The sequence below is a fragment of the Arvicola amphibius genome, chromosome 12 (genome assembly GCF_903992535.2).
Source record: "Arvicola amphibius chromosome 12, mArvAmp1.2, whole genome shotgun sequence".
Classification (NCBI taxonomy): Eukaryota; Metazoa; Chordata; class Mammalia; order Rodentia; family Cricetidae; genus Arvicola; species Arvicola amphibius.
Genome location: NC_052058.2, coordinates 69941230 through 69965532, shown reverse-complemented (window position 1 = coordinate 69965532; position 24303 = coordinate 69941230). Strand labels below are relative to the sequence as shown.

Below are 24303 nucleotides of genomic sequence, written 5' to 3'. Positions count from 1 at the left end.
CTCGATAGACATTATTTTATATATTGGGAGCGCAGTGCTGGGAAACCTGGAACACAATCATGGAAGGATGTATTTTTTACAACCTAAAGAATCTCTTCTCCCCCAAAACTATCACATTGCATTTCAACAAGAATGGAGCAGTCTGTCTGTGCATGCCATTTTTTCCACTTTGACCTGCATCTTAGCCCTCCTCTCACCCAGCTCCTTGGAAACCACTGTTCTCTTCTGTGCCTCTGAATGTAATTTGCTTAGATTCTGTATGTGACACCATGTCTTTCTCTGCTTATTTATTCACCTAACCGTAGTACCATTCAGATTCAGCCATGTCACATAATTTTCTTCTGGTATCCAATATATCTACTCTTGTATACACACTCATTCACCAATGCTACATAAACAAAATGCTGATCATTTTTTAACAGAGTGCCTATATTTCATGTGAACAGATGTGGCTTGAATGAAAAATGTCCTCCATATATTTGGGTATTTGGCCACTTGATTCCCAGTTGGAGGCACTGCCTAGGGAGGTTTAGGTGATGCTGCCTTGCTGGAGGAAGTATGTCACTAGAGACTAAACAGCCTTTCCCTAACTCCTCCAGTTCCCTCTCTGGTTCCTGCTCCCTCCACTTGCTGCCATTTCTCCCCACCATGTTGGACCCTTATAGCTTCTGAAGCATAACCCCACATAAACACGTCCTTTTATTTATTTGTTTGTTTGTTTGTTATTTTTGGCTTTTTGAGACGGGTTTTTCTGCAGCTTTGGAGCCTGTCTTGGAACTAGCTTTTGTAGACCTGGAACTCACAGAGATCCGCCTGCCTCTGCCTCCTGAGTGCTGGGAGTAAAGGCTACGCCACACTGCCCGGCTATAAATGTTTCTTCCAAGTTGCACTGATCATGACATTTTATCAAAGCAACAGAAAAACATCTCTAATTGTGTCATGAATAATTGTTTTGGTTTTGGGTGGTGAATAAGTACATAAAATATACCCAATGCATCTAAAGTGGCTAGCACAGAACTCTAAATGTAGACCAGACTGACCTAAAACTCAAGAGATTGGCATGCCTCTGCTTCTTGGGTGCTGGAATGAAAAATGTGCACCACACCCAGCTGAGCTTTTTGTTTAGTATCTGAGGGACCTCTATAGTTTCCCATAATGGCTACACTAACTTACTTCCCACAAGTTTTCCAAAACTCTAACCTTTTTTCTCTAAGAGTAGCTCTTCTAACACTTTCTGATAATATCTTATAATTTGCACTTTCCTGATTGTAGTGATTTGGTAGGGACACTTCATAGTCTATGCAAACACATTTGTACTTTGTTCTAAAACAAAGAATCAACATTTACACACTGTTTGCTGAGTGAACCTTCTAACTAGATGTCACCCAAATGACTGCTTGGGAGGAATACAAGACTCAGTGGCCTTGGTGTTTGCACACCCTTACCCTGCTGCACAAGGAGGACACATGGTATGGAGAAAAACACCATCACTATCATCCTCAGAGACCAACCCCTTGACAGGAGGGGCAGGACTGAGCTTTGGGATGATTGAGGGTTTGCCCTCCTTATACAACTGGCTGGCTAAAAAAAGAAGACAGTGTCAGGAAACAAATAGTTGGGATTGCTGACTCTCGATATAATGCAGCTAAAAGACTCAATTTCTGGTTCTACTATATCATGGGCTGCTTACAGTTTCCAGCATTTCTTCTATTTGTCTTTTGAGAGCTATCTGGACCTTTTGCTCATGGTTTTTTTTCCCCTTTCTTTGAGTAGCTTTTCCAAGCTTTTTCTGGAACTTGCTCTGTAGACCAGCCTGGACTCGAACATCAACAAAGACCCCATAGATCCACCTATCTCTGCCTCCTGAGGGCTGAGATCAAAGGTATATGCCACCACCACCTAGCTAAACTGATTTCTTTAAGCATAATTTTTTACTCGTTCTTCAGGAATTTCACATCAACACCCCAATCCCACTCATTTAACCAGTCCCCCCTATATATGCCCTTCATCCTTGTAGTGTCCCCTGCCCAAATTTAAAAAGAAACAAAAATATGAATACTAAGTAAAACCAAACAAACCACTTCAATCCTCCATCTTTCCCGTCTCTATCTTAGTGGCATATACCTTTGATATTTGATATCTTGTCCACAACGTTACTTGAAATGTTCATTGTTTAATGTGTTGTTGGTTTGGTTCAAGGTCTCCTGCTTCTGCTACACCATCAATATTGGACCCTTCACCAAAACTCCTCTCAGAGATCCTGCAGTTGACTGCACAGGTTAACACACTCCAACAGGTCAGGTGGGGTGGATGTTGGAGAGTGCCAACTCAGAGTCCTGGATGTGTGTCAGGGGGTAGCTGAGTGTCAGACCAGGCTGTTGGACCATGTTCCTCAGATGAGGAGCTGAGCCAGCTCTGCCACCAATGGTGAGGAGTGGGGTCAGCTTTCCCAAGTGTGTGTGGGGGGGGGGAGAGCAGACAAGTGCCCTCCAGGGGAGGGGCTGGCTCTCCTCTGGACAGCTCAGCACAGCCCTCATACCCTGTAGTAACCTGGGCAACAAACATCAACAAAGACCCCAGGTGCATTGGGATCACAAACCCAGACATGGCCAGCAGCAGCAGCTTGGGCCCAGTTGTCATTATGGCCCTAGGGTGGCAGCACAGGCCTCTCAGATCTCAATGGGCCCAGCAGTAGCATGGTCCTCAAACTCCAACATGGCCCCAGCTGGCATCCTAGACTCTGGGCAGCCGCATGACCTTTGATGGTAATAGGAGCCAGGAACAAAAACAAAGACCCAGACATGGTGGCCCCGGGACACAGTGTGGGCCTGGATATCACTATGACCCCAGGTAGTAAGTGCAGGTCACCCAAATCTAACCCTGGTGATAGCCTGACCCTCAAGTACCTACCCACACAGTCTATGGTAGTAACAGAATCAACAGACCCAGACATTGCCCTCAGCAGCAGTTAGGTCAGGATGGCACCCTACCACAGGGTGGTCCTTGGACACCAACCTGTCTCCTGGTGGCAGCTAAGAATCCAGGCATCCTCACAGGCTTTGGTGATAACAGGAGCCACAGACAACACAGACCCAGGCATGGCCCTTGGCCACAGCCTAGGCCAGATGTCAACCTGGTCATGGGTGGCAAGCAAGCCTCCCAAAGCAACCTGTTCCCTAACACATTCACCTCTGATGCAGCTATGGAGAACCAGACCAGGGGCCTATGCTCAACAGTCGGATTTCTGAACCACTGAGCCTCCTGTAGACCAGCAAGTCTCCAAAGCTAGAGAAACCCTGCCTCGAAAAAGCCAACAAAACAAAACAAAACAAGACACACACAAAACACAAAGAAACAGGAAAGCATCTAGGAGGAGGTAGAGATGTTGAGCCTGTGTTCAACTTTAGTCAACCTATCTAAATGGCAGAGATGCTGTGTGGTTAAGTAAATCACTAAAATATGAAGGGTTATCTTGCCAAATAGGAAATACCAGTAAAGAGAGAAATTAGGAAAACCCCAATAGAAGTTTTGATTGAAAAATACAAGGACCAGGGGCTAGAAAGGTGGCTCAGAAATCCGACTGTTGAGCATAGGCCCCTGGTCTGTTCACCAAAGCTGCATCAGAGGTGAATGTGTTAGGGAGCAGGTTGCTTTGGGAGGTTGACATCTGGCCTAGGCTGCGGTGCGCCACCACCACTCAGCTGCTTTCCTGTTTAAGTGCCTTTTAATATACTGCTGCCAACAAGCAGACTTTCAGAGCGTGAAACTAACTGTATGTGGTGGCGCTGCAGGCCTGTAATCCCAGCACCCACTCCAACGTTACAGCAAATCCAAGGTCGGCCTGGGCTACTGGAAGCCCTCTCTCAAAACTTTACCCTGACAACTTCAGGTATCAGAAGTCATTTCCAACTGCGCTTCCTGTCCTTACTGGACTAGCTTTGTAAGGTATGCATTTGCCTCGGTAGTTTACTGGTCAGTAACTGACTGGACAGCTTTTCTTTCAGCTATGGACTCCTTTCAGCCTTAAGAGCTGTTTTCAAATCACACGTAACACTCTAGTAATGCACTTTATGCCGCTCCTTAGCTTTCACAGACAGACGAGTTGGTTTCCATAGCTACCTCTGGGAGACCATTTATTTTGAAAGTTGAAGTAGGGAATGATTAACTTGAAATACTTGAATTTTCTTAAAGTTATCAGAAGCCAGGCGGATCTCTGAGTTCGAGGCCAGCCTGGTCTACAAGAGCTAGTTCCAGGACAGGCTCTAGAAACTACAGGGAAACCCTGTCTCGAAAAACCAAAAAAAAAAAAAAAATCAGAAGCCTTGATTAATTCTAGGTCTTGAAAGAAACTGAAAGCTTGTGACAAGAGTTCATGTACGAAAAACCAACAGACACAAGTGCTTGCTCATATAGTGTGCATTACTTCGTTGTGGGCTATTTATATACTGTGTAAAGATGTGCTGCTGTGATTGGTGTAATAACGAGCTGAATAACCAATAGCTAGGCAGGAGAGAATAGGCAGGACTTCCAGGAAGAGGTGAACTGAAGAACCTGAAACAGGCAGGAGATGCCAGTGAGACACTGAGGAAGTAAGATATACATTGTAGAAGAAAAGGTAAAAACCCATATGGGGAAAAGTAGATTAATAGAAACTGGTTAATTTACAAGAGCTAATCAGCCTATGCTAAAGGCCAAGCTTTCATAATTAATAAGTCTCCATGCCATTTGAGAGCTGGTGGTCACCAAGAGAAAGTTGGACAAATTCTTGCTAAGTTACCTCAACATGACATAATCAGTCATTTAGAGTGGAAGCCCAAACTGAGCAACCAACTCCACAGTGGCCTTGTGGGCAGGTCTGTAGAATGTTTTCTTGACTAATGATTTATGTAGGAAGGTCCAGACCACTGTAGGTGATGCCAACCCTGAAGAGGTAGGTGGTCCTGTGTTGTATAAAAACCCAAGCTAGAAGCTGGAGAGCTCAGTGGTTAAGTGCTTATTCTTGCTAAAGGGCCCCATTTCTAGAACCTTCATGGTGGCTCATAATCACTAAGTCCAGTTCAAGGGACTCTGACACCACCTTCTGACCTCCGTGGGCAGAGACACACACAGGTACAGACACATGTGCAAGCAAAATCTTCACATGTACAACTACAATACTTTAATAAGGCAAACTGAGCAACTCACTGAGAACATGCCAGTGATCAGGGTTCCTATTTAGTCTCTGGTTCAGTTTTAGTCTGACCAAATCCTCCCTAAGCTGTTTCTCAGTCAAGACTTTTTTAAACACCAGCAATAGAAACCAATTATGGATAGATGGACACAGACATATATACACACTAAATAAATGTTTAAAAAAAACCAGTATATTGGCAAAAGAGCAAGGCCCCAGCTTCTTGGCAGGCAGAGGCAGGAAGACAAATCATTTAATCTCCAAGGTTTGAAGCCAATTTGAAATATCCTAGAAAAACTTCATCTAAACAAATAGAAGGGCTGAGGACATATAGCTCTGTGAAAATGCTCTAATGTGAGGAGGGCCAAGTTAAAACCCAGCATGCACGCACACGCGCGCACATACACACCAGGATTTGAATATACACTGCTCTGAAAAACATACATAAATGATTGGTAAATACATGAAAAATGTTCAACATAAGTCATCAGGGAAATAAAAAATAAAACTACAATGAGGTACCAGTTAAGACTGCTTTTTTTGTTTTTCGAGACAGGGCTTTTCTGTGTATCTTTGGCTGTCCTGGAACTCACTCTATAGACCAGGCTGGCTTCGAACTCACAGAGATCCGCCTGCCTCTGCCTCCTAAGTAATGGGATTAAAGCCGTGCACCACCAAGCACGGCAAGATTACTTATTTTTTTATGGGCTGGAGAGATGGCTCAGCAGTTAAGGGCACTCACTGGCTGCTCTTGCAGAAGACCTGAGTTCTATAACATGTCAGCTCACAACTGTCTTCAGTTCCTTCTAGGGGATCCATGCCTCTGCCGACACCATGCATGGAATAGGGCAAAACAGAAACACACAAAAGCGTAATTTTTACAAACATTAATTCTGGGTTTCCACATTGTTCTTTTTGTCTTTAAACTGAGTTGTGAAGGCCTTTATTTCCTAGTGACAGGGTCTAACGTACCCTAGGCTGGCCGATCACAGACAGCATCGCCACTCTGGCAGCACGCAAGCTTTACACCATGCTGGGGAGCACTCTACGAGTCAGCTGCATCTCTAGTCAAGGTTGACTACAGCTCCAAGTGTAAGCTACTCTTTTCCTATAATCATGCTCACAAGATTGGTATAAAAGGTATGCACACAAAGCTGCAAGGATGATGGCACACACCTTTAATCCCCAACACTCAAGTCAGGAAACAGAGGCAGGCAGACCTCTGTGAATTCAAGGATTGCTTGGTTTACAAAGATTTCCAGGACAGCTACCTAGAGAGCGCCTATGAAAGAGGCAAAGAAAGGGTAGGTATACATACAGAAATGCAACTATGTTTAAGTTGAAATGTTCAAGAAAAATAATGTCCTCATTAGGTTCAAATGATTAAAATTATACATTATTACAAAGTGAAAAGAATAAAAAAATCTAAATATAAAGGGATAAAGGACTGAATATAAAGAGTACTGCTTGGTTGTGTGAATAAGTACATAAATATATTCAACACTCTTAAGTGTAGAGTTTACTGTGAAAGTCCACGGCTTCTTTTCTGAACGTCGATTCTAGCTACATAATATTCAGAGCTGTATAAGCTTTGAGTCTACTTAATTTTGGTATTTTTATTTACTTGAAAGTTTATAAAATCAAAATAACTTTAGAAAAACTAACCAAAGTTGTGTGGCACTGGCAGAAGACATATAAACAAATCAATCTCAAAGTTCAAAATGAATCTCTTACAAGTATGGGCAACTGATTTTGCACAAAAGTTCCAAAACAATTCACTAAAGAACTTATTATTCTGTACTTAAGAAAACTAGATGTGTACATGAAATAAATGAAGGCTGGGCCCAGACCTTTTGCCATATACCAAATTCAAAGTGAGAGCCACACATGGTGGCACATGCCTGCAATACTCAAGAGGCCAGAGTCAGGAAGGTGGGCACAAGCTTGAGGACACCTATGGCTACAAGCAAGCTCCAGGACAGCCAGAGCTACCGAAACCCCTTCTCAAAAAACAAGGCTGGCAAGATGGTTCACCAGGTAATGGCACTTGCTGCCAAGCTTGATGACCTAAAGCCTGATCCAAAAACACACGTGGTAGAAGAAAACTGACTTCAGAGGAGTGTTCTGAATTCTGTGGCTGAGGCATAAAAGTAGGACACATACATAAATGCAGGCATAATACACATATAATTTCTAGAAAAAAGAGAACATGTTGTGGAAGCAGCAAGAAAACTGGAGCCTTATTCATTATCAGCAGGGATGTAAAACGGTGTGGAGAGCCACTGTGGAAAACTGTTTGAAATTTCAGAGATTAAAAACAAAGAGTTACAGTATGATCTGATAATGCCATTCCTATTTGTACCCAAAATAGAAATCAGGAGCTTAAATGTTTCATAACGTTCATTTCAGTATTAGAATAGTAAAACATGCCCATCAACCTACTAAAAATAAGTGAATATGCAAAATGTGTATACATATGCCATCCAGTACCAAAAATTCAAATTGGTATATCTTTATAATTTGAAAGATTCTGAAAACACTACAAATTATATTTGTATGTACAAAAAACAAATTCTAAAAACAAACAAATGAACAAACCAAACCCTGGAACAGAAGTGATCAAGAGATGGGCAGAGGAGTTTATAAGGATTATTTGTATGTACAGTTTGTTTGGGAAGATAAAGTTTTGGAAATACAAGTAATTCTAATTTAACAGTGTAAATGTACATAACAGTGTAACTGCACATACGACCACTGAACTCCAACCCCCAAGAGGAAAAAAAGGTTCAAATGAGTAATGTCTGCACTTATCGTCCCATTACTCGAGAGACTGAAGCAGGAGACTAATTTGAGCCCTGGAGTTCAAGGACAGCTGAGCAACAGCAGCTAACCAACAGTTACACACCTTTGGTTCCTAATCCTGTCCAACTAGTGACATCTGTAGACTTGGTTAATATCCGTGATTATTGGAGTCAGCTGCAAAATCCTGTGAAACCGAGGTTGGTTATCACTGCCAACAGTATTTCTTCTCCCAAATCTAGACTCCACGCCCACACACAAGCATGCACACACACACACACACACACACACACACACACACACACACACTGCATACACAATGCACTCAGTGTTCTACCATTACCTATGTATTTGACGAAGGAGTACACATGTACTAACTTCACTGAATAATGCAAAGTTTATGTGCTTCCACACTGACAGATAAAAACACATACATTCTTTAAGCACAAACTCCATCACAAATTAACTTTCTGTTTAAAGATAAAATTTCAATTAATAACCACATTGAGAATTTATTTAATACAACCACTAATCTAGTATGTTAACAACAAAATCTAAGCAATTACATCACAAAACAGGGTTATATCCAGCAAACATGCATAATAATCTATACAACTTAACATTACCCCAGAAAAGGAATTGGATATAAAAGTTCTTATAATTTTGGTGGTTTTCAAATCTTATGGCACAGATTACCAAAAAAACTGTAAAAACAGATTTCAAATTTTTTCAGTAAAATGGTAAAAAATTGAGTAAGCCTTTAAGTTTTCATACTTGGCTCAAGTTAAAACATCAAGCTGGCCCCAATCTGTCAAAACAGACAGATAAATATTTATAATGACTGGACAGACTTAGTTACAATGGTACTTGGAGGTCTACTTCCTCCTATCGAAACCCTTTTGTAAGGGTTAAATTTTTCAATGCAAACATGTCTTCTGTAAATACTGTGAGAATATAAACTTGGAGACATATAGAGAATCAGGACAGAAGTGAAAAATAAGACTTAAGTCAATATTATTTCTGACTGGTCAGCATAAAGCCTTGTGGCTCCCAAACTATCAACACTGTCTCAATACAAAACTAAGACTATGGGAATGACTACCAACTGGCTGACGTTCTACAGAACTGTCTCAGTATGGAAGCAATGATTGCGCTCCGTTAGCCTGCTACTACAGAATGTAATCAGCAGAGCCCTAAGTTTATAAACACAGGGCAGCTCAAAATAAAAAAACTCTTCAAACAGAAAAACCTTTCTGTTTTATTTTTAGCTCTATGTGTCATGTTATTCTTGAAGTAATAAGAAAAGAATTAGAGGACACTTTGAACATATCTTGTACTTTTCATCAAGTCTAAAGTGCAAAATATCTCCACATCTCTGGTACTTTAATAGGGAAAAGCATCAAACATTTATAATAAAGAAACTGAACAGTAAAACTAATATAGAAGAGAAGAACTCTTAAATGTACAACTGAGGAATACATTTTATGACCAATTTAAACTTTTCTTTCTTCGGTGAAATCTGTAAAAGAATCATGTTCTCAAAGAACTCTGTTGATGCTCTTCCCATGACCAGAAATTCTAAACTTATAGGAAAACACATGGGGGGGGGGGGCGCAAAAAAACAAAAAACATTGCATGACAATGGACACCAAGTTCATAAAGAACTTTTTAAAAATGAGATACTATGTAAGAAAATACCATGAAAATAATAATCCTATGAGAATTGTTTAAGCACAGTAAATTTGAGCCTCGGTCTTCGTGAAGATACTAGTTTATATAGAAAACTATAAATATACAAGACTCCAAGGGAAAAAGTCAGAATACATATTGTCTAACATTCTTTAGGCTACAAAACTTTTGAAAGGGAGGACGGCTGATGGCCAGCTGAATCTTAAACCAGGTGTGGTAATCACGCCTATAATCCCAGTATTTGGGCAGGAGTATCGCTCCAAATTTAAGACCACCCTGGACTACTCATCAAGTTCCAGGCTAGCCAGGGCTAATGAGACCTTGTCTCAAAAGATCAAAGACTGGAAGAGGGAAAAAAAGGAAAAAAATACAGACCTACAAAAAACTCCTGGGTCAAAGTGTCCTCCTGAAAGGAACCAAACGTTCTGTAGAATATAACTTATTTATACTATTAAGGGGCAGGGAGACTGAATTCCTAGAGTCTTAAATAAGGGAAAATGAACCTCATAGTGTAAACAAGTCTGGCTCAGAAGGAAAACTGAACATATCCCAGATCTGTCCGTGAAAGTAATGATGGTGCATCTTTATATTAAAGAAATAGGCTATAAAAAGTTCAGTCTCAGAATTGATTTTTAAAAGCTTATTTGTGCTCCTTGGTGGGTGCATAATAAAGTTCCATGGGTTTGTTCACCTTCCAGTATTTCTCACTGACCAATTCCAAAGAAAAGGAGCCATTTAATACCTGAAAAAAAAAAAAGAGAAAGGCACAGTTATGAAAATGCATGTGCTCAGGAATAGTGAGACTAAACTGACAAAGACCAAGAATCTTGCCTGCAACAGAACCAAGGGCATCACAAAGCCCTGGTCAGTCTCGGAGGTCTTACTCCAACAGAACCAAGGGCATCACAAAGCCCTGGTCAGTCTCGGAGGTCTTACTTTCCAACAGAACCAAGGGCATCACAAAGCTCTGGTCGGTCTCAGAGGTCTTACTCCAACAGAACCAAGGGCATCACAAAGCCCTGGTCGGTCTCAGAGGTCTTACTCCAACAGAACCAAGGGCATCACAAAGCCCTGGTCTTTCTTGGAGGTCTTACTTTCCAACAGAACCAAGGGCATCACAAAGCCCTGGTTGGTCTCGGAGGTCTTACTCCAACAGGCCCCACACCACTACTTGCCACTGACAAGGAGTTCACACTGTCCACAGTCATGATGCAAATACTCACAGTGAACTGGCCACTGGCTGTCGCTATATAAATGGTGTACTGCTTCTCACTGGCCGTATCAAGGTTCATCTGGTTTGATTCTCCTTTGCTTCTAAGTTCTTCCAAAGCTAACCTCACAGCCAGATACTTGGATAAGTGATCAACAGTAGCATTGCCTGAAGTCTTTATGTATCTAAAAGAACAAAGCATTGAACATTTCATTTTTAGAGTATATAAAAAAATTCCTAAATTATAGAACTATAAAGTTATGTAAAACATGTATGTCCCAACCATTGAAAATTATTAGAAATTTACTTCTCTATAAGAAGCAAAGACAGACCATGAAGGCTCACCACCCTTACCTTCGTTAATAGATGACACAAAACAATACATATATACAATACATATATTATATAATATATATATTACAGTGTACAAATTTTAAAAACAGTAACAACAACAAAAAAAAAAAAAAAACAGCACACCTTTCCACCTCAATTACTAGAATCTATTGACTGCAGCAAGAGACACACTAAGAATAAGAGCAAATTGTCTTCAGAATTGGCATTTCTGTTCTTTTTTTAAAATATTTACTTATTTATTTATTATTTATACAATATTCTGTTTGTGTGTCTGCCTGTAAGCCAGAAGAGGGCACCAGACCTCATTACAGATGGTTGTCAGCCACCATGTGGTTGCTGGGAATTGAACTCAGGACCTTTGGAAGAGCAGGCAATGCTCTTAACCTCTGAGCCATCTCTCTAGCCCCGGCATTTCTGGTTTTGAAGACTGAAGCAGAACACGGAAGTGCTGATCTTGGAACCGTTCGTTCGTTCGTTCATTTCTCAAGACCAGGTTTCTCTGTGTAGCTCTGGCTGTCCTGGAACTCATTCTGTAGACCAGGCTGGTCTGTCTCATGACTGTTGAAATTAAAGGTGTGTGCCACCACCCCCTAGCCGATCTTGGGATTTTAAAAGCATGACACACTATTCAATTACTCATACAACAAATATTTGGTGCTTATTTGCACTCGCTGGCAGGCACTATGTGATTGGTGTGGAAATTCAACCTTGCCACTGTGAAATTCAGAGCCTATTCTGGATTGCCTTTTTCTTCATCACCTACGAGGGCTGATCCTTTGTGAAGTGCTTCTTGTCTTGGGAAGAAAACAAAGAAAAAAGGAAAAGGAAAGGAAGGGAAGAAGGGGAGGAGAGAGGAGGGAGAAAGAGAAAGGAAACAAGCAATCTAGGCAGCAGTATATTCAAACAGAACCCTAAAACTAGAATGCCAAATGCTGATTTTATTTCAAATACAAACTTTCCAATTAAATTCCACATTAAACATTCTGAAACCAACTCACACATTACCTTGTCTGTGCACTGTCGTCCTTTTCCATAAGTGTTGGGTGGGGCCTGAATACTAGTTCGATTTCACTAGCACCATCCATTACTGGATCAATGGCCACTGCTGCATTGTTATTATCGAGTTCAAGCCCAGAGTCATCAGATGTTTTGGTCCGTTTGTTACTAGGTCCTGCTTCCTGATTGCTGTGTGTGGATGCATTACTACAGTGTGAACTGTCACCATTATCTTCTGCTCCACTGCCGTTTTCAATCTGTTGCTTCTTGCCTCGCTGTAATCTAATTAAGAAGGAGGAAAAGAAAGATTTACATTAGGGTCTTTAAAGCATCAAACTTGAAGCCAAGTTTTATACTGAACATTAGAATTTTGTTTGTTTGCTTTTTAACTTTTATTTTTATTTTATATGTATAAATGTTTGGCCTACATGTGTCTGCACACCATGTGTGTGTGTTGCCTGCAGAGGCCAGAAGAGGGTGTTGGATCTCCTGGGACTGAAGCTACAGATGGTTGTGAGCTGCCATGTACTAGGAACTAAACCCAGTCCTTTGGAAGAGCCATCTTTCCAGGCCTGAACTTCTGAATTCTAAAATTTAAAAAAGTATAAGGGATAAAATTTGACTAGTGAATTTGGTGAAAAATCTTGTCATTGTTTTTCACATGTCCCTCAAAGATATAGAAAGCTCACCATGAACACATATAAAAGATTCAAACGCACTAGGCACAGTTGTGCACACCTTTAATCCCAGCATTCTGGAGGCAGAGGCCACAGACTATAAAAGTATTTCTTTTTAACCAAGGATAAGTGTGTTTTTCATGAGACTAAAGTGAGTAACTATTGAGTCTTTCCAACTCAGCATTGTTTTGTGCTCTAAAAATAAGTAACACTGAATCTTCTTTCAGAAATACAGTTGTAACGCACAGAACTCATCTTTTAACCTTTACAGCAGAAGGAGTTTGATCAATGTACTTCCAAATCACCCAAAACCTAAAAACAGTTATGTGGAGGCTGCAATGGCTTGATCTGGGATGATACCTGAAGTCACTCTGCAATACAGCCAAGTGACAGCCATTAAACAAACAAGCCTTTTACTGGCATCTCCTTATTTGGAAAATGATGATCATCCCTGAAAACTGACTAGTAACCTAGTAGATAAATAAAACCAGAAATGAACAAGAATAAGAAGAGTGCGATAAAAGTCTTCACACTGAATATGCTAATTCTGAAACGCCTTTTAGATCTAAGAGGAGACCAAGCATGGTAGAATATACTGTTAGTCCTGATACTCAGAGGGCAGAAGCAGGCTAGTCTCTGAGTTTATGAGCAGCCTGGTCTACATAGCAAGTTCCAAGTCCTCTTGGCTACTCAACAGTCTAGTGTGAGTACGTATGGATAGTCATTAACGCCTGAAATTAGATAAAGTCATCTGTAGACCAAGCTACTGTACTGAAAGTTGAATAAATGATGGTAGCAACTCCACTTTTTTAAGAATTAGAGAAATGAAACCTTATTAACTTTGAAGGAATAGTTAATGACAACAAAAAAGGCCAAATAAGCAGACTCTCCTGAAATCCTAAGAAAACTATTAAAAGAGGAAAGAGAAATAGATTGTATTAACTACTACTAGGTACAATCTTCAGGTCTATCAACCATCATACTGCATAATAAACACAAAGGTCACTACTAATTTTCACAAGGACGTTACGACAGGGTAAGAATGAGCAGCTCACTAAAGGAGACTCAAACCAAAACCAATCCTCTTGATATATTCACCCTATGCAGAAGAGATGTTTTATATTTATTATTATTGGGGGGGGGAGGGCACAAGAGCACATGGGTTCAACAAGTATATAAGTCAAAGGACAAAGTTGTTTCTCTCCTTCCACTGTGGGTTCTTTCTATTATTTTAGATGCAACACCCTGGAAGTGTGCGTCACCCCTTTAAGAAAAGATGGTGCACAGAACAACTACTCACCACCGCATTCAACTTACAGAAAAGGTAAAGTCAGGATTCCCTAAGTATCTGGACATGTCCCACCTCTCCTCCTCTTCCACGTACCTGTTCATGGCCTGTATCTTCAGACCTTCCTCAATGCTGTGGCTGAGTGCCTGCTGGTTGTTGTGCTTGTTGATCCTGGCTAACACTCTCTCTTGATGAGCTTCATACTCATCACGACTTGGGTAAATTTTGCTGATGAGTGCATCAAAATTTGGGTCTGGCCTTAGTGATCTTTTAGAAACTAATTTTTTCCGACAGGTAGGGCATTCTTTGTTGCTAAATTTAAAAAAAAAAAAGAAAGAAAATGTAAATATGACCGTTGGGCTAAAAACAAAAATATCCAATTTCTAAAGTTATCTTTACTATCACAAAAATGTAAAAATAGTTAGCTGAACTCTCTGTGAAAATTAAATAAAACAGGTTAATCAGGATTTCAAAAACCTTAGCTGATATACTTGTGGGGGAGAGGATGACGGCAGGGTATTAGGGTTCACTCATGCAAGTTCAGCACTTGGGAGGCTGAAGCAGGAAATTGCATAGGAATCCAAGGCAAACCTGAACCACATGGCAAGTTCCAGACTAGCCTGGGTACAATGTTTTTTTGTTTAAAAAAAAAAAGAAAAGAAAAGAAAAAGGAAAACAAACCTATCTTAAAACAAAGAAATAAACTGGGCGGTGGTGGCACACGCTTTTAATCCCACACTCGGGAGGCAAAGGCAGGCAGATCTCTGTGAGTTCAAGGCCAGCTTGGTCTACATAGCAAGTCCAGGACAGCCTGGACTGTAACACAGAGAAACCCAGTCTCTAAAACCCAAAAACAAACAAACAAAAAAGAAAAAACTCCAAATTAAAATCTAGACGCCACACTTTTTAAAAGGTCCTGTTCCCACATACTTATAGGCAACGTATTCCCTAAATTCCAGAAGGCACTGCTGTACTACAAGCTGAGATCCAGTAATGACTCATTCCAACATACCCACTTCTAAGGGCTGTGATAATGCAATCTGCACAGAACCGATGTAAACACTCCTTTGTAGTCATGGTGTTCTTCAACATATCCAAACAAATTGGGCACATTAATTCACTGTGTAGACTTCTAGGTGAGACCACAATTTCCAAGCCATCTGTTATTGCCTCCTGTAAAAGAGTGACTACTTAATCTCTTAAGTGAATTATTGATAAATAAAAACACACACAAGTATTGGAAAATCATAAAAATGAACATCTATGACCATCACCCAAGTCACCACCACGGTCAACTCACAACCATTTTGTCTTAGCTAAAATATTCCTCCAGGCTCTTGAACCTCACCACCTCTGCACTATTTTAACCGCCCTTAATACCAAAAGGGTGACAAATGAAACAATGGACCCTGACTGTAATTTAAGCATCTGGGAGGTGGAGGCAGGGTAGTCAGAAGGTTCAAGGTCATCCTCAGCTACCAAGTGAGGTTGAGGCCACCCTGGAATATACAAGATTATCTCAAAAAATTTTAAGATATTGAACTCTATCAAGTTCCCATTTTTCTTCCTTTTCTTTTGAATGCTCCTCAGTCTCCTTTACTGGCTCTTCACCCATTCCCTAATTTCTAAACAGTGAATGCCTCTGGATGAAATTACAGATTTTATTCATCTCTCTTGGTTCTCATACCCACAATTATACTGACAATACCTAAATTTTTCCATTCTTCCCAGACTCCAGTTAGGCACCCCTGCCTGTCCGGTTGGTGGGCAAACTTAAAATGAACAGTTTTAAGCATGCTTACTTCGAGCTGCCACTCCTCCGATTCCCGGCACGTTTACCTTCTCCAAACGTGTCCCCCCCCCCACTTCTCCCATTATTTCCTTATTACTGAAAAGGAAACTTTCCCCTATTCAATTTCTCATATATGTAATTTTATGAATATTGAGTTATTTGGTCTCTATAAATTCTGTAGGTAAGGCCACATAATGTTTTATTCACTACTATTCCCCTAGTACCTAGCAGAGGCTGGTATGGAAGTACGGTAACTCATTTGTTGAATGGATAGTGTCAGCCAACACGATTCAGGCTACTATTATATAAGTTTACTGCTGTTAAGTTCTCTTTAAGTTTTCATTTTCTACAAAGGTATCCCAGTTTACACAAATCTATTTCTCTAAATTACAGTAGTCTGTATTACCTGAGGTGTTCGTTGTAATTCGTACAAACTGAGTTCCCATGTTTTGCTTAATGGTTGAGTTCCATTTGTCTGCACAGCCTGAGACATTGCTAGGAATAAAAAGGAAACAAAAAGATTTAGTATTTGTAAAGAAGGTGTTATGGTTCTAATGTATATGTATTCCCCAAACAGGGTCCAAACTTTAAGGTTTAGAAAGCAGTTATACCTCAGTATGCCTTTAATCCCAGCACTACGGAGGCAGAGGCCAGACTAAATATAAGGCCAGAATGTCTACAGAGCTAGTTCCAGGATAGCCAGGTTATACAAAGAAACCCTGTCTCAAAAAAAGGGAGGGAAGGAAAGAAAAAGAAAAGGAAGGAAGGAAGGAAGGAAGGAAGGAAGGAAGGAAGGAAGGAAGGAAGGAGGTAGGGCAGTCGGTGGGTTGGTCCTAAAATATAGGACCTTCCTACTCCAACTGAGAATTTTTGGGAAATAGCAAATACAGAATACAGGCCAGGATTTTTCTCTGAAGTTACTTATCTTTATCTAGAAATGGGTTCTGTCAAAAAGGAGCACAAGTGCTTTCAATTTTATTTACTTTTCGTTTTTTGTGACATAGGGTATGAAGGAAGCAAAGGAAGTTTATAATTTACAGGACACTAAGGAGAGAACCAATGGCTTGAACTTTTGGAAGCTCTCAGAGGGACAAAGAAACTAGGAATAAAGGCTTAAAGAAAAGGTGGTCTCTGGTTCATAACTGTCATAAGCATGGCTCTACTCTGCCATACCCATGACAGCTGACACACTTCTGCAACCAATTTTCACAGATATTTAGGCCACAGTGACACACAACTAATACAGAAAGTTGGTACCAATGAAGCAGGGTCATTGTGGTGAGAAAACCTGGTCAAAAGATTACTTAGCACCTTGGAACCTGTTTGTGGGAGAATTCTGGAAAAGTTTAGAGAAGCTACTTAGGAAACATGTACAGCAATGAGCAAAGAAAAATATATGCAGATTTACTTCTTTGGTAGGAACTCAAAAGTTCCTAACACCAACAGGAATGCAAAGAGCAAAGGTGAAGCTAATGAAGTTTCAGACTAGAGACCACTCATGTTATATTCTCACGAGGATGTTGTCTACAGTGTCTCTGTGTTTAAACTTACTTACTTATTGCTTTAGACAGACAGACAGACAGACAGACAGACAGACAGGGCTAGATTTCTCTGTATAGCCCTGTCTTGGAACTCCCTATGTACACCAGAAGGAGTTGAACTGTCCTGGTACAATGTTGACCAAGCTGTCCTCAAACTCAGAGATCCACCTGCCTCTGCTTCCTGAGTTAGGGATCAAAGGTGTGCCCCACCACCACCTGGCATGTTTATGCTTTATTAAAGGTGAAGTTTAACAGTGACAAGCTAATTTAGCAGGGTGATGTGCGAGTCCCCTCTGTGTGCTGTGATTACCATTAATGAGTAAAGAAACTCCCTTGGCCTGTTGATAGGGCAGAACTTAGGAAAGGGGGGAGATGAAACTGAATGCTGGGAGGAAGAAGGCAGAGTCAGGGAGCTGCCATGGAGCCACCAGAGTCAGACATGCTGAATCTTTGCCAGTAAGCCACTGCCATGTGGCGATACACAGATTAATAGAAATGAGTTAAATTCAGATGTAAGAGTTAGCCAATAAGAAGCTAGAGCTAATGGCCCAAGCAGTGTTTTAATTAATATAGTTTCTGTGTGATTATTTTGGGGCTAAGTGATCAGGAACAACAAGCAGCTCTCTCCTGCAACAGCAGGGAAATTTTCAGGGCACAACAGCATTCAGCATTTATTACTGCTGGCCACTTTTTAGCTGAGTTTATAATGACAGAAGCCAAAGGCAGAACAAAAAGATTTGTCAAACATGCAGTCTGCCCTGAAAATGAGTGAAAAGATGTGGACAAGAAAGGCTCATGAGCCAGGCTAGCTCTTACCTACAATCACAGCACAGAGAAGAAAAAACTGCAAATTCAGAGCCAGGGAAACGATTCAGTAGGCAGCCACTAAGCCTGACAACTAAGTTCAGCCCCTGGGACAGAGTGGAGAGGATGAGTTCCACAGCTTGTCCTTTTTCACACCTGCCGTAGTGGCAATGTACATATGTAAACACACACAATAGATTTAAAACTTATTTTTTAAAAAAGATTATGTTGGTGATGGTGGTGCACAACTTTAATCCCAGCACTTTGGAGACAGAGAGACAAGCAGATCTCCAAATTCAAGGCTAGCCTGGTCTACAGAATGAGTTCCAGAACAGTCAAGAGAAAGCTTTTTTGGAAAAAAACAAAATAACTAAAAAGGAAAGAAAAGATTACACACCAGGCAGTGGTGGGGCACACCTTTAACCCCACCACTGGGGAGGCAGAGGCAGATGGCCCTCTCCAGCCTAGTGTACACATCATGTTCCAAGTCAGGGGAACTCTTTTTCCAAATAAATAAATAAATAAATAAATGGATGAATGAATAAATAAATAAATAAATGGCGAGGGGGAGGCAGCAGCAAATTCATAGTCAGCCTAGTCTACACAGCAAGCCCTGCAGGGGCAGAAACGGGGTGTTTTGTTTGAGATTTTATCCTTACAAAGTCACAAGCATGCTACTGGAATAGTAGAAAAGATAACCTTAGGAACACCTCAGGAACTGGCAGAGCCTACCTACTTAGTGCAGGCTCCAGGATGCAAAACTGTAACTTTTCAAAGGTTTTTCCCTTGGGGAAACTATGTAGTGCTATACTCCAACAAGGAAAACAACAGAATTAATTTTCATGGTTCAGAAACCTTAGTACTCAAGTCCACTTGTAGCCATGTCTAAGGCAGTGGGTCTCAACCTGTGGGTAACAATTCCTTTGGGGGTCAAACGATCCTTTCACAGGGATCTAAGACTGTCAGAAAACACAGATATTTATATTACAAATTCAAAGCAGTAGCAAAATTACAGCTATGAAGTAGCAACAAATGTAATTTTATGGTTGGGGGTGACTACAACATGAGGAACTACATTAAAGGCCACAGCATTAGTAAGGTTGAGAACCACTGGTCTAAGGCAACCAAGATACAAGTACAGCTGGTGACATACCTGATACCTCACAGTGCCTTTGTACCAAACTATTGGGTCATGGAGACTTCCACTAAGATTTCAAAGAAAGGCGTAGAAGGTCAAGCAATCAATGAATGGAGGGTCAGGATCCATGCAGGCAGCCACATACACAATGAGCAATGTATAAAACCCTGGGATAGTGGAGTTGCCAGGAACATGGAACATCAACAAAAGAATGCTACAGGTAGCTCAAGTGAAGCCCAAGAATCAGACCATATGGGATGCAAATGAAAAGCCTATCCTGTCCAATATCTTTGGAGCTCAAATCACAATGCTACATGCCTAGATGCTGAACATGGGCCTATAGGATTTAATGTTACCTTATAAATAGTCTTGCTTTGAACCAATGCTTCCCTGATAATCTCTCATCCCTCCCTTTTGAAGTGGGCCTGTTTACCAATCAATGTATGCTAGACATTTAATTTGATGTTTACATCTGTGTTCTTATCACTAAATACCTGGTAGAAAGAGCTTAAGAAAGGCATTTATCTGACCCAAAGTCCATCATGTCAGGGAAGGAATTGCAGAGGGTTCAGTTTTTTTAAAAAATATTTATTTATTTTTATTGTGTATACAATATTCTGTCTGTGTGTGTATGCCCACATGCCAGAAGAGGGCACCAGACCCCATTACTGATGTTTGTGAGCCACCATGTGGTTGCTGGGAATTGAACTCAGGACCTTTGGAAGAGCAGGCAATGAATGCTCTTAACCTCTGAGCCATCTCTCCAGCCTGAGAGTGTAGAAGGAGCTGCGGGGCTGCGTTCCGCCACCCGGCTAGCTTTATACCCGAAATAATTACAGGGAAACTGTATTCATTTAAACACTGCCTAGCCAATTAGTTTCAGCCTCTTAATGGCTAATTTCTCACATCTTGCTTTAACCCATATTTAGTAATTTATATAGCACCACGAGGTGGTCGCTTACCAGGAGAGATCTTAACCTGCGTCCATCTCGGAGAGGAGAGGCATGGCGACTCACTATGGCAACTGCCTGAAGCGTCTCCCCCACTCTGCTTCCTTTCTCCCACAATTCTGTTCTGTCTACTCCACCTACCTAATTTTCTGTCTCTTAAAGGGCCAAGGCAGTTTTTTTATTAATCAATGAAAGTAACACAGACACTCCTCCATCACGAGAGTTCAGTTTTTGCAAGCAAAAGCTGACTCAGCAGCTGCTTGTTACACTCAGCTCATTGAGAAGTAGAGTTGGCACTGAGAGTACACTGGGCTATAACTAGGCCTGCACACAGGTGTACAACCAACATGAAACAAGTACACAACAGTTTAAGTTACTCCTTAACTTGGTATATACAACCAAAAATGTATATATTAATTGGCACTAACCATATCATATATTGATACATGTCTATAACACTTAAAATACAAGTTGTAGCACAAAATGACACTATTCATGAAAATTTAAAAGTCCAACCACCTAAAAAGCACCCCCACTTTTTAAAAAAAAGCAGCATTTCTCAAATCACTTACATTAATAGCAACTTTTCCCTCGGAATGTCAAGAAATCAGACTACTAGAAATTAGGCTACTGCAAAGTAGGCTGAATACAAAATAAAGTACATTATACTTGGGGGGTGGGGAATGACTTCTACTGTAACTTAAAAAACTACCCACTGACAAAAACACCTCCTATCCCTGTGTAACTTCAATGAAATGCATTACCTGAATAAACAGGAACAATAAACCATGGAATTAGGTAACAATGCAACCATTTTGAAGCAGGCTGTGTGGGAGACAGCCACTGAAATTACTGCTGTTACCAAAACACATATCAGCATTACCTTAACCACTCCAGAAGCTGTGTAAAAACATCCTTAAGTTATTATTTTTTAAAGATTTATTTATTATGTATATAGTATTCTGCATACATATATCCTATAGGCCAGTAGAGGGTACCAGATCTCACTACAGATGGTTGTGAGCCACCATGTGATTGCTGGGAACTGAACTCAGGACCTCTGGAAGAACAATCAGTGCTCTTAACCTCTGAGCCACCTCTCCAGCCCCCTTAAAGTTATTTTTTTAATCAATGTATTATCTTATCAAATGAAGAAACTGGGTAATGAAAAGGATAAAAGGCTCAGAGAAAAGAAAGATGTAATAATAAACAGAAATGCTTCTATTTTTACATAGCCAGAGATTTCTGAGAAAAAAAAATCTATCCTTAACAAAAAAGTTCTCTAGAGATGAAACTCCAGACTACATACATTTGAGTGATTATAATTCCTAAATGTTGTCTAATTGTCTTGCCTAGAAACATCTATTACATTCTAAAAATTAAGAATTCATTCTGCTTCCGTTGAGAATCTATCTGTTTATGTTAGAGATCAAAGCCATTCGCCCCTTTCTAGGGAAGGAATTGAACCTGTTCTCTGTCTACCAAATTATCAGTTCTCCCTGCACTGCTTTGGGGGAAGACTTGAGCAAAGGGAGCTGAGCATTGCTGCAATGATTAGCCCGCCCCCACTCTACAAGTCTGACATCTTCTTTCAAGGGACTATGAATACAACAAGAAAAGTCTGTCATATCATAACACAGAAGACAGTTCCTACTATCCTTTAGTTCAGGCATTAAGAGCAGTAACAGATTTTTGAAAACATGTTTTTTGAACAAATGTACATCTAATACCTGAATGCAGACATATAATCCAAGCTACCAAGAAGCCTGAGAGGCAAGAGAATTTTGAATGCAAAGCCTCACTAGGCTACTGAATTAAGCTCAAAGCAGCCTGAACAAATTAATGAGACTTCCTCAAAATAGAAGGAGAAGAGAGAATAAAGGGAGGAATTTCCCAACAGACATAGGGCTCTGAGTTGGGTCCTAAACTGGGGGTGGGAGATAAACACACATTAGGTCCAACAATACATTAGAAATGTACAACAATAATTTCCTACTCAACCCTCAAGATTTTAATATATAGAATCCTGACAGGGCCATATACTTGTTCTCAAGATCTTGTAACAAAAATTAAAGCTACTAAACCAAAACGATCCTAGAGTAAGGACAATGAGCCAGCCTCCTTTAGAGAGGTCTTTATGACACGAAATGTGAGGCAGACAGAAGGAGCACAGGGAACCCACTTGACTTCGCCTCCCACCTCTAGTTACTAGATGCGGTTGTCACAGATGGACGTCTCAATGTCCAAAACACACAGGCCCTCCTTTAAAGTGGTATCAAAAGTAGAATCCAGGGTTTCCCAAACACTAAGTAAGTATTCTCTGCCACAGCCACATCGACAGCTTTGGGGGGAATAATCTATAAGAATCAATGTTTTATAAGGTCGTTGGCAAAGTTTAATAAGATATTCATATAAAGTGCCTGGCACGTTCCATAAAACCAAAAGACAGCATCTTTTCTATGTATTTCAATTTAAAGAAGTATTATTCCTTCACCCTCTGACATGCAAAAGATCAGGAAAATGTTATTTAACACCCTCCCAACTTATCAAAACTCCACACTAAATCTTCTTCAAAAGGTTTAGTGGTGCCGGGCGGTGGTGGCGCACGCCTCTAATCCCAGCACTTGGGAGGCAGAGGCAGGTGGATCTCTTTAAGTTCAAGGCCAGCCTGGTCTACAAGAGCTAGTTCTAGGACAGGCTCCAAAGCTACAGAGAAACCCTGTCTCGAAAAAAACCAAAAAGGTTTAGTGGTTACATCGAGGGGCTCAGGATGTACCTCACCTGGCAAAATGCTTACTTAAAATCATTAAAACCCAGAGTTCAATTCCCCAGTATATACACTAATAAGTTTGTTGACCAATACCAGTACCCCCAGCACTCAGGAAATGAAGGAAAAAAGATCACAACAGGGTCATCCTTGAACTCCACAGCAAACTATACATTTGCCTGGGCCCTGTGAGACTCTGCCCATAGAGATTTAAAAAGAAAAAATAAATTGGTGGGTGGACTCAAGACTGCTAATTGGAGACTTATTCTATAACAAACAAAAGTTGTCAGGACAGATTTATCCATCTTCTATGTTAACAGCCTGTATGTGGCTTAATACTAAAATGCAGTATTTAGAAACAAAGGGAACAGAAATTACTGGAGACAGTCATAGCTCATATTTCACGTTAGATATTCTTCTAAAATGTTTCTTGGGTTAATGTTTCAACCTCCAAACTCAATCTTTTAGGAACATTAGAAATATATATATATATATATATATATATATATATATATATATATATATGGTACATTGTTGCCCAACAGAATGGACACTAGGCTAACAGCACAGAGAAACCATATAACCTTTAACTTTTAGTTACATTCTAAATAAACCAGCCTGAGGGAGACCCTGCCTCTTGCTGAGAGAGTAAATAGATAACTCAGTTCTGTGATAAGAGCCTCAAGCATATACTTCTACAACAAAGGTGAAAGACTTCATATAAAATAGCAGGTGCAAAGGCAAAAGCTGATATTGTATTCTCACTAGAGCAGGGAGAATATGTAGACACAACGGAGCTTCCACACTGAATAAAGTATTTTTAAAAGAAACTTGCTGGGCGGTGGTGGCGCACGCCTCTAATCTCAGCACTCAGGAGGCAGATGCAGGTAGATCTCTGTGAGTTCGAGGTCAGCCTAGTCTACAAGACCTAGTTCCAGGGCTGGAGAGATGGCTCAGAGGTTAAGAGCATTGCCTGCTCTTCCAAAGGTCCTGAGTTCAATTCCCAGCAACCACATGGTGGCTCACAACCATCTGTAATAGGGTCTGGTGCCCTCCTCTGACCTGCAGGCTTACACACAGACAGAATATTGTATACATAATAAATAAATATTTTTTTTAAGAGCTAGT

At 40.6% G+C, this 24303-nt stretch overlaps 1 protein-coding gene across 1 annotated transcript in view; it reads right to left on the bottom strand.

The window, feature by feature from the left end:
* Nucleotides 1-8343: 8343 nt before the first annotated feature.
* Nucleotides 8344-24303, bottom strand: part of Rnf2 (ring finger protein 2) — a 31909-nt gene continuing 15949 nt past the window's right edge. Inside the window, exons 2-7 of the mRNA XM_038349174.1 lie at nucleotides 16382-16470; nucleotides 15196-15356; nucleotides 14280-14495; nucleotides 12228-12500; nucleotides 10882-11053; nucleotides 8344-10400 (exon numbers count right to left, since the gene is read on the bottom strand). Coding sequence (XP_038205102.1) covers nucleotides 10299-10400; nucleotides 10882-11053; nucleotides 12228-12500; nucleotides 14280-14495; nucleotides 15196-15356; nucleotides 16382-16468 — 1011 coding nt within the window. The 5' untranslated portion in view covers nucleotides 16469-16470 and the 3' untranslated portion in view covers nucleotides 8344-10298. The remainder of the gene's footprint in view (nucleotides 10401-10881; nucleotides 11054-12227; nucleotides 12501-14279; nucleotides 14496-15195; nucleotides 15357-16381; nucleotides 16471-24303) is intronic.